This window comes from Eschscholzia californica, unplaced genomic scaffold (genome assembly GCF_041429995.1).
Source record: "Eschscholzia californica isolate CP2 unplaced genomic scaffold, dmEscCali1.0.p SCAF_5, whole genome shotgun sequence".
Taxonomy (NCBI): domain Eukaryota; kingdom Viridiplantae; phylum Streptophyta; class Magnoliopsida; order Ranunculales; family Papaveraceae; genus Eschscholzia; species Eschscholzia californica.
Window position 1 is genome coordinate 14,006,015 of NW_028238472.1, and position 16,737 is coordinate 14,022,751.

Genomic DNA, 16,737 nt, shown 5'->3' on the forward strand with positions numbered 1-16,737 from the left:
ATGAATGTAATGCATATTATATTCATGATGTATCAATGTCATCTAAATGAAATGACTCTTGAATTCCAATATCAAAAAAAAAACTAATGAAGAAAATACCTATTTCTATAGAAGGGAAATGATAGAGTGACTTAGAAATTGGTACTTAGAGGGTGACATATTTCCTCATTTAGAAATAAAAGCGGTCCCCACCATAGTCAAACTTTGAAAAAAGTTTGTCTTTTAGTGATTCCACATCAGCTGGGCATTAAAATGCCAAAAAAATTGGGCACTCTAGCATCTCCCTCTATACAATTCCTCTTATTTCCATAAAAATTCTTTTATTTTCATGGACATAGGTTGTATCAAAGACAACCATATTAAACTGTATGAAAGTTTTATAGGGCCTCCCTAATTTTGTTAAAAGACCTCCCCACGAACCATTTCACTTGGTAAATTATCGTTGAGGGGCCCTATTAATAAAAATGAGGGGGCCCTGTCAAATCTCACAATGTATAAGTTGTCCCCGACAGTGGGGGTTAAGAAAAACAAAACGGATAATTTTAAAGGCGCACCGCCCAAGTCCTATTTTAAAGTGAGAACAGGAAGGAGAGGAGAACCAGATAATGGGTCTTTAAAATGGTTTCACAAGCCGGGATAACTCAAAACGGAACCAGAGCAAGCGAAGAAGAGACATAGAAGGTAGAGAGAGAAAGTAGAGAGAGAGAGAGATGTCGACGATGACTGCAGCAGTGCCGTTCTGGAGAGCAGCAAAAATGACGTACATAACCTACTCCAACATATGTGCTTCTCTTGTTCGTAATTGTCTTAAAGAACCTCACAAGACCGAATCCCTTTCTCGTGAGAAAGTTCATTTCTCCGTCTCCAAATGGGCCGATGGCAAACCCCAGAAACCTAGTAATCATCTTTCTTCCTCATCATCTCTTTTCAATTCCTTCATTTTGATCTGTTTGATTCTCATACCCTTTGTTTATTTCTATATTTGATTTCATAATATTTAGGGTTCTTTTCTGAAAACCTAATTATTTGTTTATTATCAATCAAAATCTAATTAGTCATAGTTCTCATAATCAGAGCTTACAAGATAACGAGTCCGGATTTGACCGACCTTAGAAGAAGTGGTTTGCTTTATGTGCTCCACCATTCTAGGATTCTTGGGTTTTGATTTGTAGCTTGTGATGCTTTTGCCCGGATGAAACTACCCAGGTTTTAAAATACGTTTTTACGCCTCAAGGCAGTTTGCTCTCACAAGGCGAGGACCGCCTCGCCTCGATGCGTAAAATACGAAAAAGATTTGCGAAAGACAATGACATCCATTATATAAAAAACATAGCATAACAAGATTTTCTACTTTACTACCATAGTATAAAGTCTGAAGTATTGTCAAACAAATAAAAAATAACAGTTAAAAGTTTACTACCATAATATAACAAGTCTCCTTAGCCTAAAACACATCTGTCTTTTTCATGGCCTAAAATACGTACACCTCGAGGTGCCTCAAGACCGCCTCGTCTCGAGGTGCACCTCAAGGCGTACGCCTTGTCAGTTGTTTCGAACATTGGAAACTACTGACTAGATGTCAAATTTTATGTCATTTGATTTAGTAAGATGGTGTTGGCGTGCTGTGACACCGATCTGTTTTGCTAAAGAATGAGGGTTGTCTTATAAGAATCTTAAGTACCACAAATTGGCAATGGAAAATGGGTATTAGAGAAAAGAGAGATCTTGCGGTTTCCTGTGTTGAGATCTTGCAGTTTCCTGCAATGGAAAATGGGTATTAGGAAATAGATGTAAACCACAAGTTTTAGCAACTCTTTGAATAGTCAGATAGCATGTGTATCAGTTTATAATGTGGATGTAGCATTATATTTGAACAAATTTATAAGCTTTTTGGTATTTAACATGAAAATTGGTAGGTGTGTTGGTATTAGGAGGCACCAGTACGAGGATGCGAGGGATATATATATATATATATATATATATATATATATATTCTTGCCTTAGTTTAGATCTTTTTCTTTACTTATAGTCAATCATTGGCACTGTTGCATTATTTTGAAGATGTTAGCCTAGACTGCAGAGTTACATTTTATGGTCCTAATACGATTTAATGCAAGTACACACTAAACGCAGTTTATGATTATCTGGTAGAATCTGAACATGTGTATCCAACACTTCGAAGATTGTAAAAGAAGACTTCTAGCATAGGTTGTATGTTTTTGTTGGGATCAAGTGAATCGACCTAATTCCACGGCTTTTGAGTTATTCCATCAGAATAATTTCAACTTTTTCCCTGCATTATTTATTGTTCATTTTTTCTCTTCTGCAATATTTATTTTTCCTATCTGAACAATTTCTTTATCGTTCTTCCATTTTAAATAAAAAAAATTGCTTTCGGTTTCATTGATCTCTCCTCTTTACTATTTTGTTCATCAGCCCTCCGTAGCGATTCAGCCGAAGTATGAAACCGGGAGCGACTGGAAACTGAAACATCTAGGAGGAGAACAGTTTTCATCTCTGAAGAAGCTTTCGGTTTGTCATATCGTTGATTTGTTCTTTTGTGAACTTACAAATAAAGTTTGTTTCTTGTGAGTTTGATCTGTAAATCTTGACAATTTTCCTTTTGTTTTATGAATTGAGTTGGTTCGTCAACTGAGTTGCAGTTCTGTCTTATGAAGTTAAGAAAAGTTGGCTATGGGCCTATGGCTACTTGTTAACATTTTGAATAAAATAAGCTTTTGATCCGAGTTGTGAGAATACATGGAGATGATTCAAGGTGTCGTATTTTTGGGTTCGGTTGGTGGGAGAGCCGGAGAGCGTGTGTGTTTCTCAGTCGCTCAAAAAAAAGAAAATGATAGAAAAGGCTTATGTCAAAGCGTATTTGAGACTTAAATGGAGTCAGGGTTTTCATTTTCAGGTCAATATTCACACTTCTTTAATGGACCTTCTCACTCAAAATAGGACTCTTCATTTCCATTTAAAATGGAATGCGTTTTTAGCCTTTCTATCATTTTTGTTTCAAAAATCTTCATGGCATGAAGACAACACCATATTTGTTATTGTTGTTAGGCATTGTATGTCTTAGCCTTTCTATCATTTTTGTTTCAAAAATCTTCATGGCATGAAGACAACACCATATTTGTTATTGTTGTTAGGCATTGTATGTCTTTTCATTATCATACACGTTATTAAAAAAAAGATCACAAATGTAGTACAGCTTTGTGTACATCCTTGTGCATTGCCTCTTTTTCTATTTAAGGCCGTGCATACGAATGTACACGAAGGCATCTCTATAATATGGTTGTAAAAAAATTAGAAAGTAAAAGAACAAAAAGCCCTTCTCTTCTTTCGAGAACTACAAGGACTTCTTAACTTTGGTGCATCTATAGCCTACGACATCATTCACTACCCTTGTTCTCAGATGGCGAAAAAAGAAGAGAGAAATAAAAAAAAAAAATTAAGTTTGAAGGCCGCTGAAAAATTTGGCCTACCGGTTACCTTCGCCGGAGCCGGAGAAGATGATAAAGTGGCGAGAGATGATGTGGAGGAGAGAGGTGATGATGTGGAGGAGAAATGAGGTGTTTTATTTTTTTTAAATGAATTCCATTTTGGGCACCTAGTTTGTTCTAAAATAATTAGATTGTTTTGGGAATTACTCAAATTTAAAAATGGGTCAATTTTAATTTACAAAATCATTTTTATAAGAAGGGCAATTGTGGAAACAAAAAAGATAACTATTCAAGCTAACTGACGACGTTAAGAAAAAGAATCAAATTTGAATTTAAGAAAAATAGGAGATTAAAAAAAGAAGCTGGTCACAAAGCAGGGAGCCAAAAAAATAGTTCTTATTATATTTGAATGTTTTTTCCCTATTAGGATCCTGATTTTGGGTTTTTCATGAATTTTTCTTGATTTTAAAATCACCCCCCACAATATTTTTTGAACAACCAACTACATTTATTGACTTCTGTCATTAACTATCTTAAGTATACTCCCTAAAAGTGACACAAACTATCCCATAGACCATTATTTATGCCCCTCGTAATCCAAGTTCAATAATTGTGGATTTCACGTTTGGATTTACAGATTATATACACTGCTAGCCCAGCTGCCGGTCGTTGGCACCTCAAAAACTATTCTGTGGAAAATTTGGAAAGTTAGATGCACTGTTGCTTCCAACAAATTGAGAAAAACTCTGTAGATATCATTAAGAAGATTGAGGGATTCCCCAACAACATAAGATCAAGCAAATCAAGTGCCCAGACCTTCCATCTGGATCTTCTCCACCTCACTAGCAACCTCCACCCCACCCTTTGGTCAAATGAATGTTGATGCCTCCTTCATACAACCCTTTACAAACATAAACACAAGTTTCATTATTCATGACCATGAAGCAAGGTTCATTACAGCGCTAACAACCACTCTCAGAGCTCGAGTTAGTGAAAAAAGTGAAGCTAAAACTATTCTAAAAGGCATACCATGAGCCATGTTGCACATATACAGTACCTAGTTATAGAAGGGGACAACCAAGACATCACGAAAACCTCTCACGATCTCATTCGAAACTCAATTGACAAACCAATGCAACCATTCGCCTCAACTGGGGTACTAAACCCTATTTACACGATTTTAATATTTCTTATTAACAATTCAAGGTACCCGATCTGGAACTCTGATTCCTCCATAATATCCCAATTTTATTATAATCAAAATGTTACTAAAGATAATATCCAATTGTCCATGCATGTAAAATTGTTATAACAGTGTTATTTTAGTGTTAGGGTTTTTAGCGCGAAATGGATTTCCTTTTAACATCCGTGTAATGAACGTGTTAATTTAACATTAACCATAATTAATGGTTTAGAGGAGAGGACCCGTTGGTCGTCCAACCCATTACCTCTTTTTTTTTTTTTTTATGTGAAAAATAAAAGCTGATAATTCCGACGACGATCTTTCACCGGACTGAGAGAAACCTGAGATTTCTCCGGTGAAATCACCGGTCGAATCAAAAAAATTCTTTGGTCTTTTATAAAAGAAGAAAAAAAAAATGGATTCACCAGGATCAAGTGAGTCGACTCGACTCACTGCTCGATCCTCATTTGTTGATTCATTTAGAACGTATCGTTTATCTGGTATTCGAATTGATAAAGAAGATTTAAAAAGAAAGATATTAATACCTGAATATCTTCGTATAGCAATGGCTAAAGCAATACGAATTAAGAATCCAAATGTTGGTGTAGTTTGTGTTCAATCAGCTGAAGATGGAAATTTTGAAACTCCTGAAGCTCCTATGGTTGTTTTTGTTAATTCTCGTAGTGGTGGTCGTCATGGTCCTGTTCTTAAATCACGTCTTCAAGATTTGATGGGTTCTGAACAGGTTTTTTTCTTCTCTTTTTGCCCTAATTTTCTTTATATGGTTTCATTGATTATTGGAAATTACTATACATTCAATTCAATAATAACGTTTATAAAAATGAGTTTGAATTTCTCTCTCTCTATATATATATTTTCATAAATTTTAAAGAATTTTTTATTGAATTAAAAGAGATAGATATATATAGTCATTGAGCAAGGATTATTATATATGAAAATTTTATATATGCAACATTGAGTTTAGTTTGAATGAGGATCGAAAGGTTTTCGTAACGGTTGGTTATTCAATTTAGGGTTTTTCTCTTTCCCAGAAACAATACTCAAATGTTAAGTAAAACTCTGAGAGTCCATAATTTATGACATTGTTTTGATGATATAATGTTTACTTCACAATGTGCTATTTGATAATAATAAATGAACAATTAAGCTACTAATATTAATCCTCCAATTCAAAAGTATTATTTTAGTTTTTCTCGTTAGTAGAGAGATTTATGGGTTCAAAGCTTTAGCCGTCGCTCTAAGTTTTTTATTAAGTTTTTTGCGTCATGTTGGGTGTACTATAATCTTTTCATCCAATGGGAAAAGCATTTTAGTTCTTTTCAAGGTTGGGTAATCAAATTCGGGTAAAGTTCCAATTACACGGTTTCTTTAGGAGGCTTATGTTTTCTGAGAATAGTCCCACATGGGAGAAGGGGTATCTAGCAACCAAACATATAACGTCTAGGTCCTCTCCACTCATTGCCAATTGGTTTTGAGTTGGATGACCACAAACTTAACATATGTATCTCTTTGTTCATTTCGAGATCTACTGCTTAGTATTTTACATTTCAAAATCCTTATTATTATATATAATGCAGGTTTTTGATCTTTCAGCTGTGAAGCCTCCAGATTTTGTCCAATACGGGTTGGCTTGCTTGGAAAATTTGGCGTATCTAGGAGATGATTGTGCAAAGGAGATTCGACAAAAGATGAGAGTTGTGGTATGCCGTCTAAGTTCTTCGCTCACTCAATTAGACAGTTGTCTTATTTGCATATTCTACTATCTCCTATATCTTCAAGAAAATAAATGGCTAAAACTAACCAAGAGATGAACTTCTCACACCAACCTTGCGATAATTTTCCAGGGTATGGTATCTCAAATGCATGGACAATTGTATCTGGTCAACAATAACTAATATTGAATTTTTTTGTGTGGTAGATAGGGGTATCCCCTAGATTTTCTTTTGCACAAGTTACTTTTAAGTTCAAGAGACTTTAAGATATTCTTGGCAGGTTGCAGGTGGTGATGGTACCGTGGGGTGGGTTTTAGGAAGTCTTCAAGAGCTTTATAAGCAAAACAGAGAGCCAGTCCCTCCAACCGGAATCATACCACTTGGTACAGGCAATGACTTGTCCAGAAGTTTTGGATGGGTAAGAATGTAATACGCTTGGACCTTTCAATTTGTTTGGTGGTGACTGGTGTTTGATCTTGTCAAATCATGGTCCTGAATGTTGGTTTCAGGGAGGGACGTTTCCTTTTGCGTGGAAGTCAGCCATCAAGAGATCTCTGTATAAGGCTGTCACTGGTCCAATTTCCAATCTCGATAGGTATTTACTCTCTTTTAACTTCACCCTGAATCATGTTTTTGTTTTCATGGAATACGCTGGCATAAAAGGTGATGATAACAAGCCTCTTCCCAGGCAGAGAGCTGTGTTGCCAAATACAATGCCTTTTCTGACACTGACAGCTTGGCTTTCTGATATAGTGTGTGTTTTAGTCGCGATAATAAGAATTGGTATTTGGTTATCAAACAAGTATATTATATACATATATATATTACGAATATGTATAATATTTGGTTATGATTTCTTTAGACCATTTTACTGAAAGTTTCTTTGATGTAGTTGGCATGTTATGGTCTCTATTCCAGCTGGAGAATCTGTAGATCTTCCATATTCACTACAGCCGACCGGGGAGCTTTCTCTTGATCAGGTTCTGCAAGCCAAACCTCTACTTCGGTTTGACTTGTTGTTTTTTTTTTTGGCTAAAACCTTTTTGATATCCTTAAAGATAAGTAACAAATTGACTTGCCTAGAAATTCTTTCTTTTATATCCCTACAGGATTTGGAAGTCGAGGGGAAGATATCTGACAAAGTAACTTGCTTCGAAGGCGTATTTTACAATTATTATAGCATAGGTGTGTTCACGATTCTGCAATATTTTGCTTCTTATACTTGCATTGATTTCTGAATAAGTGTTACAAATCTTTCTTATTCTTTCCTGTGAATGATTTTTAAACTTGTTCGCTTCATGATTGCTTCAAATCTAAAACAAAAACTAGTCATACAACTGTATTACAACAATTACATAAGAAAATCCCCTTTTTGTGGACATTGTTTTTACTCATGTTCATTTATTGTTTTGGAAATTTAAAACTTTTTGCATATAAACATGACTACTGGATTAGAATATATTGTATGATTGTTTTATAAATAAAACCACTCAATCTAGTTTGGAGTTCGCAAAGGAGTTACACTATGCAAATATTACTAGTACTTAACATGATTGGAAGATGATAAAATATGTTATGCATTATGTGTCTATAAATTGCTTAAGAAAGTGAAAACTCTGGGTGCCAAATCATGGCTGAAAAGAATAAGAATTGCGGAGTTTCTATCTATTGAATGACCTACTTCTAAGGTAACTCCAATATTTAGTAAATCCTGCCTTAGTTCTGTCATGAAACTAAATGAAGGAGGCTCCTAGTCCTGATAGTATTCACTGTTTGGGATGGCTTCTGGCTTTCCATTGTATGGCTGGAACCCTCAAAGTCTGCCTGAATCTGGGGAGCCAGATCTTAACTTTTCGAGGCCTTTAAGGGAATGAGTTGTGCAAGAAATGTGATTATCTGAAAGACTACAGACTCCCAGGATGTACAAACAGTTTCACAGATCGAACTCGTTTTTTTAGCTTCCTATGTATTAAACTTTTTCAACTACTTCGGCAATGAATTTCTTTTCTTCTTCCTTGTTTGAACTTTGATCTTTTTTTGGAAACTATAAAGAATCACTTTTCATCATAGGCAGGTATCATCATTGTGATGACCCATATATTACCATTACAGTGCCATAAGAAATGCTACCACTTCATTCATCGTTTAAATAAAGGCCTCTTTATACCCACACTGATGATTTTTGTTTGCAAATTTGCTGTCACGTAGGAATGGATGCGCAGGTTGCTTATGGATTCCACCAGTTACGTGATGAAAAACCTTACCTTGCGCAAGGTCCAATTGCAAATAAGGTTTGGCTATATAATCCCCAAAGAGGGATAACAACCGTAAAGATCTTTACATATGTGTATATAGGATCTTTCTACTATACCCCCTACTAATTGATAATTGAGTTTATCCCTTGGACTTACGACTTTTGTTAGGAACACTAAGAGCATCTCCAATGCAAAGCTCAAGAAAAAAAAAACTCTAATTGACTTATGTGTCAAGTCTCAGTTGAGAATTTCTTTCCTATATGGCTAAATTGAGTGTCTCTAACACAAGTCCTTCTCCAATGCAACAGTCAAAAAAAAACTCTAACACGTAAGTAGTTGAGAGAGAAAGACTTTCTATTGGTCTTAAAATTAAATTTGATAACTAGGATACTTAAGATACTTAAAATTAGAGTTTGTAATTGAGACATCAATAAATGCTTCCACATCATCTCATTGAGTTTTGCATTGGAAAGGTTTGTTAAAGAAAAAACTCTAAAGTCCTAGGTGGAACTTAAGATTTTAAGACTGAGTCTGACAATGGAGATGGTCTAAGACAATGTTGATAGTGCGAAAAAAAAATATGACTATCAAGAATAATGATCTGGTAATGTGATTTTAGTAATTGTAATACCTTACTTTAGTGTTGAGTTTAGTCTAGAATATGATTCTTAAAAATTTGGTCCATAGATTATTTAATTTATGATTCTTATCCCCTTACTCCAAACTGGCCCTAGAACTTTTCCAAAAATAGTAAGTCCAAGGAGGTAAACTCAATTACCAATTAGTGTTGAGAGGAAGCTCAAAAAACCATATACTCCATATATATATATATTATATATATATATATATATATATATATATTCTTCTCTTCTTTTGGTTTATTACTATTATGTCTTTTACTTTACTTTTGGGCCAATTTGTTACATTAAATGCGAAGCACATTCATGTGGAGTGAATTTTTGGTCCTAACACAACCCTATGCTAGATGCTGAAGATGCGCTAATGAAATCTCAAATTAACCCGCTGAAATGACCGATCCTACCCATATTCGACTCTCAAAAAGTCAAAAGAACGGGTATCCTGTATTCCTGTTAGACAGACTTTAATTCTATCCTCGAATTACATTTTTTCTTATACCAATAAGAAATCATTTTAGCAAAGTTTAAGAGGTTTGTTTATGTTTTACATTACAAATTTAATATTTATTACTGTTGTTCGCAGGCAAACATCTTGTATGTTCTTTTTTTTGTACCTTATTATGTGATTTTAAGTCGCGTAACTCAGTGAGAAAAGTTAACATTTTTCCCTTAGAGTGGGTAGTCGTATATTAACTGCTTTTTTGCTTTAGAGTTACTGTATGTAGGTTCGGCACCAACTACTTGTAACCATATTTAAGTCGAGCAAAACATTTATTTTTCCAAGATCTGAATATAGGCATATTCTCTTTTCGCAGTTGATTTATTCTGGATATGGCTGCGCCCAAGGGTGGTTCTGCACACCTTGCATGAGTGATCCCAGTTTAAGGTTCGTAGTCGTTCTACGTAATACAAATATACAACCTTTTCACTTAACATTTTTAGTTTCCGTTTCTTATTTCTTGCCATCGTTCTAAACTATCTCTTCCAGAGAGATGCCATCAGACGTTTTGACAAAATTTTAGTGGTACTCGCTTTAGCGTCACAAGCTTCTTTCAGTTTAAGATTCTAATGGGTAGCAAAATTTCATGCGTATGTTCTAGGGGTGATGATCTTGTCTGGTTGATGTTGATCACAAATTTGTTGCATGCAGGGGCCTCAAGAACATTCTACAACTCCATATTAAGAAAGCCAATAGCTCCGAATGGGAGAAAGTTCCAGTCCCTTCAGGGTAAGTTTTGCTCCATTATTGACGATATGAGAATTTCTAGTTTTCCGATGTTTCTCTTTGCAATTTCTCGTCTGTCGTTTGTTAATCTTTCCGAGTTTCAATGGAGACATGCATTGAGTACGAGTCGAATGCTATTCTTTTTCTTCCTATTCAGGTAATTATTGTTTTTGTCCTTTGGGCAAGTGATCTTAATACTCCTTTTCTTTATTCTCACTTAGTGTTAGGGCCATTGTTGCTCTAAATCTTCATCACTATGGAAGTGGAAGGAATCCATGGGGAATTCTAAAGCCAGAGTATTTGGAGAAGGTATGTGGTTCGCTTTTAGTTGCAGTTCAATTTCACCATATCAAACAATTTTGGGAGTGAAAATTATCCAATTACTTGGGTGGCTCAAAGAGACCCGGGCGGGCTTTTATTGTTTTGTTTCATTAGAGAGGCTTTGTCGAGGCCCAGGCTGATGATGGTCTGCTCGAAATTTTCGGTCTAAAGCAAGGATGGCATGCTTCATTTGTAATGGTTGAGCTTATCTCTGCTAAACACATTGCCCAGGTACCAGGATATCTTTCAAACATTTATTTCCCCATATATCGTGCAGTCACTTTAGAGCCTTAGAGACTTGATGGCATAATCGCTTCTTATGATTTTTAGTAATTTCAAAAACTAGTTGATGACAGTATGTAGCCAGGGTGATGGGAACAGTCTTTGAGTAAGATTTACGTGAAAGGTGAAACTTTAGGGAAAACAAGCACATTTCTTTTACTAATTCTGAGACGAAATTCTCTCTTAAATTCCAATTTTGGATTACTGTGATGGTCTTTATTGCTCCCTTCATGGTCTTTAGGATCTGTAATGTTGTTTATAGAGCAATTTATGAGCTTATTTCATCATTTGATGTATCAATGCCATATGAAGATAGTAAGATACCTTGTACGGAGTTTTTCTTTTTCGTATTTTGAGAGGTAGACTGGATTTGGCAGGCAGCGGCAATTAGATTGGAAATAAGAGGGGGAGAATGGAGAGGAGCTTTTATGCAGATGGATGGAGAGCCATGGAAACAATCAATGAACAGTGAGTTTTCTACTTTTGTTGAGATCAAAAGGGTTCCTTATCAATCTCTTATGATAAGTGGAGATTGAAAGTTGAATTCATCTCCAACCTTGATTGTTTCAAATGAATTCATATTTTACTCATTCGTCTCTGATTCGATTGATTTGATCATGTAATTAAAGTTATATACTTAAACTCTCGATGAGTTTGCAATTTATCTTGTCCATTTACAGAGTTTGTATCACTCACTGAAATCTCTTACTTCAACTCATTCATTACTACTAAAAGTTTGTATTATAGCAACAATATTTGACTTAAAAGTAGCATTTTTTTGTCCAAGTCAGATCTGATATTTTACTTGAGTTCATGATTGACTTGAGTCAGATTTCAGTATGTTGTTTTTTGTCTGACTCGCTTGAATGGATGATTTGGGTTGACAAACAAACTCGGTTTTAATTTTCCTATGTGCACTTAATCCCCTCAGAGGAATCAATGCACGTCTATACATGTAAGACAAGAGCTTGACAAAAAAACCAGCTTCTTATGTGGTTTTGGTCCCGGTAAGTAGTCTTATAAAATATCCTTCATCAAAAAAAAAAAGTAGTCTTATAAAAGGAATTCCTCTCAACCTTAAAATGAACCTAAAAAACTGTTTTTTCTTTGTTACTTGGGCTACAAGATTCATTACAAGTCATTATATGTTATGGAGATAATACAAAGATACAAATTAAAAGGGTATTAGAGGTTTGCATGCAAAGCCCTCCACCCTCCATGGCCTATTTTTGTTTGGAATAAACTCCATGAATCATTATACGATTATGAATAAATACATGAGTTGAATAAGCTCTATTAGTACCATCATCAAGAATAAGCTCTATAACTACCATCATCAAAGACAACTTGCGTCTTAAGGGCTATATAACTCTTAAGGCTATCTTGAGGGGCAGAGAGTCCATTTTTATTTTTACTTTATTTATACTTCTTCACACAAGTCAATAAATGATAGATTCCACTTCCACCGTGAATTGAAATTGTGACTTCTATAATTTTTAAAGAGTTAATTCCTATTTAGCCCCCTACTTTGTGACCAGCTTCCTTTATGACCCCCTATTTTCTTTAATTCAAATATGACCCTTTTTTTTATGTAAATGCCCTAACTACCCTTCATATAAATATTTTTTTAAATAAAAAAACAAACAAACATAAATTCCACTTCACTTTCCTCTCCACCACTTATCTCTCCAACTCACCTCTCTCTCCAACTCACCACTCTCTTCTCCGGCGAATTGTCGCCGGCCGGAAATTTTCCGGCTGGTGACCGTAAAATTTTTTTTTTTTTTTTTTTTTCTGTCATCTCTCTCTACCATCTCTTCTCCGACAAGGGTCGCCGACCGGAAAATTTTCCAGTCGGCGACCTTCAAACTGAAAGAAAAATAAAAATAAATTCTCTCATCTCTCTCTCTCTAACCACTCCGGCGACCCCTTCGCCGGAGTTTTGGTCTGTTGAAGAACAGACCGATCCCCTTCGTCGGAGTTCTGGGCTGTTGGAGAAAAACTAGATCTGGTCAGTTCTTCAACAGACCTGTTCGGGTCTGTTGAAGAACATACCAGATCGATCTGTTGAAGAACAGACCAGATCGATCTGTTGAAGAACATACCAGATCGATCTGTTGAAGAACATACCAGATCGATCTGTTGAAGAACATACCAGATCGATTTGTTCTTCAACAGACCAGAACTCCGACAAAGGGAACCCCTTCGCCGGAATGGTTACAGAGATATGAGAGAATTTTTTTTTTTTAGTTTGAAGGTCGCCGACCGAAAAATTTTCCGGCCGGCGACCTTGTCGGAGAAGAGATAGGAGAGAGTGATGACATAATTTTTTTTTTTTTGAAGGTCACACCGGCCGGAAATTTTTCGACTGACGACCTTCATCGGAGAAGAGAGTGGTGAGTTGGAGAGAGAGAGAGGTGACGTGGAGAGAGATTAGTGGTGGAGAGGAAAGTGAGGAGAAATTATGTTTCTTTTTTCGAAAAAATATTTATAGAAAGGGTAGTTAGGACATTTACATAAAAAGGGGACCATATTTCAATTTACAGAAAATAAGGGTCTATAAAGGAAGCTGGTCACAAAGTAAGGCGCCAAATAGGAATTAACTTATTCTTAAAATAGATATACAACTAATCGACCAAGCAATTGTTGGTTGGCATGGTCCATTACAAACAGTTGATGCTGGGGCAACCCGTAAAAGAATAGCCTTTTCAGAGGCTAATATTTTGAAAACAACCTCATGTGAAAAATAAGTACTCTAATAATCAAGAATATATTACAGAGGCACTCTTCTCTAGTTACCAATTAGTTTTGAATTTGATAACTCATAACTTAAATATATGGCCGGTTGAATTCATCTCTCATGTTATGCAAAATCCTTCTCCATAGTCTTCCCTTTGCCTGCCCAACAAGTTGCGAGGCTTAGGCTTCCGTAACCCGTACTGGGATAATCAAGTTTTTTTTGGGCAAATCGAATTGGCCCCTTCTTTCTGATCCCGAGTCCATTTGGGCGAACTCTTAAAAGTCAAATACTTCCCTAGAACCCGCGATCCTGGGCCAGCTATACGGCATCACTGTTGGGTGTGGAATGCCATTTGCCAACATCATGAAGCAATCCGTACTTTGTCCACGTGGGAGGTTCATTCTGGGGAGCAAATTAACATTTGGACTGATTTCTGCATCCCTGACCACCCCCACCCTTCTCCTCATCCCTAGTCACAATCACTCGACGCTACAATGGCATCCCAACTTATTAGCAATAATCATTGGAATGAACAAACTATCACTATGATTTTCGACAATGATATCCGTAACATCGTCTGATCTATGGACCAGCAAACCAATGAACATGATCAGATATGTTGGTCCCTCACGAAATCGGGGGAATTCACCATTAGCTTGATGCATCGTCATTTAACTAAAACACGCAGTGATGCTCATCCTGTTGAAATAAATTGACACTTTATCTGGCATATTAACACTACGCCTCGTATTAAATTATTTTTATGAAAATGTTGTACTAACAGTCTACATGTTAAGAATAAAATTGGAAAATATACTGATCACACGTTTAAACGCTCTCTTTGTCATAATGTTGGAACTATGGAACATGCACTTCTCCACTGCACTATATATGACCCGATCGATCTGGTTTTACTTTTCTATACGAACTGATCATCTCATGACAACAAAAGATTGGATTCTCTCGTGGAAAAATAACCCAAATTACAACCCGGTTCAAAGAATGTACCTTCTCCTACACAAGACGACAAGACAACTCCAAGGCGAATAAGATGGCAAGTACAAATAATTATTCCAAATTTTGGAATTTCATTCCACCACCATTGTTATTTTATGAATTGTAATTTGCTCTTTTTTATGAAATAATAGCTTTCAAAAAAAAAGAACACTTAATTAATAAACCGTGCATTATTACAATACTTGTTCGAAGAATCCTTCTCCATAGTTGGTGGGCAAAATCAGAGTTAGACTTATTATTTAACTCAGAATTGGCTAAATATCTACAAGAGAATTGACTTGTTATTTAAATGAGAATTGAAAACCTCTTAAAAATTTGACTTATTATTTAAATAAGAATTGAAAACCTCATAAACATGTTTGAAAAAGATGAACTTATTTTCCATTAAAAACAGAGGTATCTTTGAATAATGATAAAAGAGCGATAAATGACAAGAATGGTTCGTACTTATAGAAAAGACTGGTATCTTTGAATGACTAATTATTGACATATGGAAGATATATTAGATATGGTGACTACTAATATACAATATATGGAAGATATAAAATATATGATACGGATCGAGATGAAGAGATCCGACGATAAAGAATAATCCAAGCTATATGAAGATAGAGAAGATAGGTTCATATATTCAAGATATATCTTACATTGTATCCTTTCCTAAGTTTAGTTAGGAAACTTAGGAAACTAGATAACCTGAATCACTCTATAAATATGAGTTGGGTTACAGAGTTTAAATCATCGAGTTATGTAACCGATCAATCCCACATACAATTGTTTGTGGTGATTATTAATAATGAAGTAATTTCTCCGTGGATGTAGGTCTTCAGTATCCGACCGAACCACGTTAAATATCGTGTCATTATTTTATATTTATCTATCTGATTATATATTAATCGTGACTTTATCATATCTCCGACTATTATATAATCGTGATTTTAATATGGTATCAGAGCAAGTTATGTTCTTGAATTAAGCTTCCATCATGCAAAACCCTTTGTTTTGACCTCTCAATTGTTGAATTCCATCAACAACCAGCCAAAATCCATTAAGGCAACTCTCTCTCTCTCTAGAGCTCATCAGCAACGGAGCAAGTACAAACCATATTGGTCTCATTTTTCCTTCGAAACCGACGCAATCGCCACTTGGATCCATTTCCTACTTCACTTAAAAGAAATCCTTGATTATTCGGATTCAACAGTGATCGGAAATGTGAACCAGTCGTACAAACCAAACTTTGACGTTTTTCAGTCATTATATTCGTTACAGTTGCATTTCTTTGCGACGACTCTCTTACCCACAGTACCCCACTGTCGGCAAATTCATTTTCTCCACAGTTGTATATTTTTGGTAATACTTCTACCTCTTTACGACAGTGCATTCCATTCTGTCACTTATATCCAACCGTTTCAGTTGTGACATAATTTTTCTGTCACATTTTCTGGTCAATCTGTGACATTAAATACATTAATTATATCTATTTTTCTTTCCGGATTCACCATGACATTTCCAAAATCATACTTTGGATATCATGACTTTACTTTTGTGCCAAAATTTTGGACTTTCCCTTCAACGGAGAAAGATTTCCTATTTTGACTTTTAATTCCATAATTTAACCTGCGAAATTTTCATAATCATATTTTATGATGATCTTCTTTCTTACCAATTATATTTTGGCATTTCCCTACCACGAATAGAATATCTCTATTTAATTTCACCTTTCTTTCCGGGTTCATCCATGAGATGTTCAAACTCATACTTTGTCTATGATGACTTATCTTTCTTAGCAAATTATATTTTGGATTTTTCTTTCAACGAATAGAATATCTCTATTTTGATTTTAATTTCAGATTCAACCGTGATATTTTCAAGATCATACTTTGTGATGACTTAT

At 35.4% G+C, this 16,737-nt stretch overlaps 2 protein-coding genes across 2 annotated transcripts; both read left to right on the plus strand.

Annotated features, from left to right (window-relative positions):
• The first annotated feature begins 626 nt into the window (after positions 1-626).
• On the plus strand, positions 627-2,744 carry LOC147537270 (ATP synthase epsilon chain). The gene is made up of 2 exons (XM_086643574.1): positions 627-897; positions 2,437-2,744. The coding sequence occupies exons 1-2, from the start codon at positions 711-713 to the stop codon at positions 2,463-2,465; spliced, it is 216 nt and encodes a 71-aa protein (XP_086499700.1). The 5' UTR covers positions 627-710; the 3' UTR covers positions 2,466-2,744.
• Positions 2,745-4,813: 2,069 nt separating this feature from the next.
• Positions 4,814-11,853, plus strand: LOC147537271 (diacylglycerol kinase 4-like). The gene is made up of 12 exons (XM_086643557.1): positions 4,814-5,377; positions 6,231-6,353; positions 6,646-6,783; positions 6,875-6,960; positions 7,258-7,345; positions 7,475-7,550; positions 8,574-8,656; positions 10,074-10,144; positions 10,409-10,486; positions 10,705-10,792; positions 10,919-11,035; positions 11,464-11,853. The coding sequence occupies exons 1-12, from the start codon at positions 5,048-5,050 to the stop codon at positions 11,620-11,622; spliced, it is 1,437 nt and encodes a 478-aa protein (XP_086499683.1). The 5' UTR covers positions 4,814-5,047; the 3' UTR covers positions 11,623-11,853.
• The last annotated feature ends 4,884 nt before the right edge of the window (positions 11,854-16,737 follow it).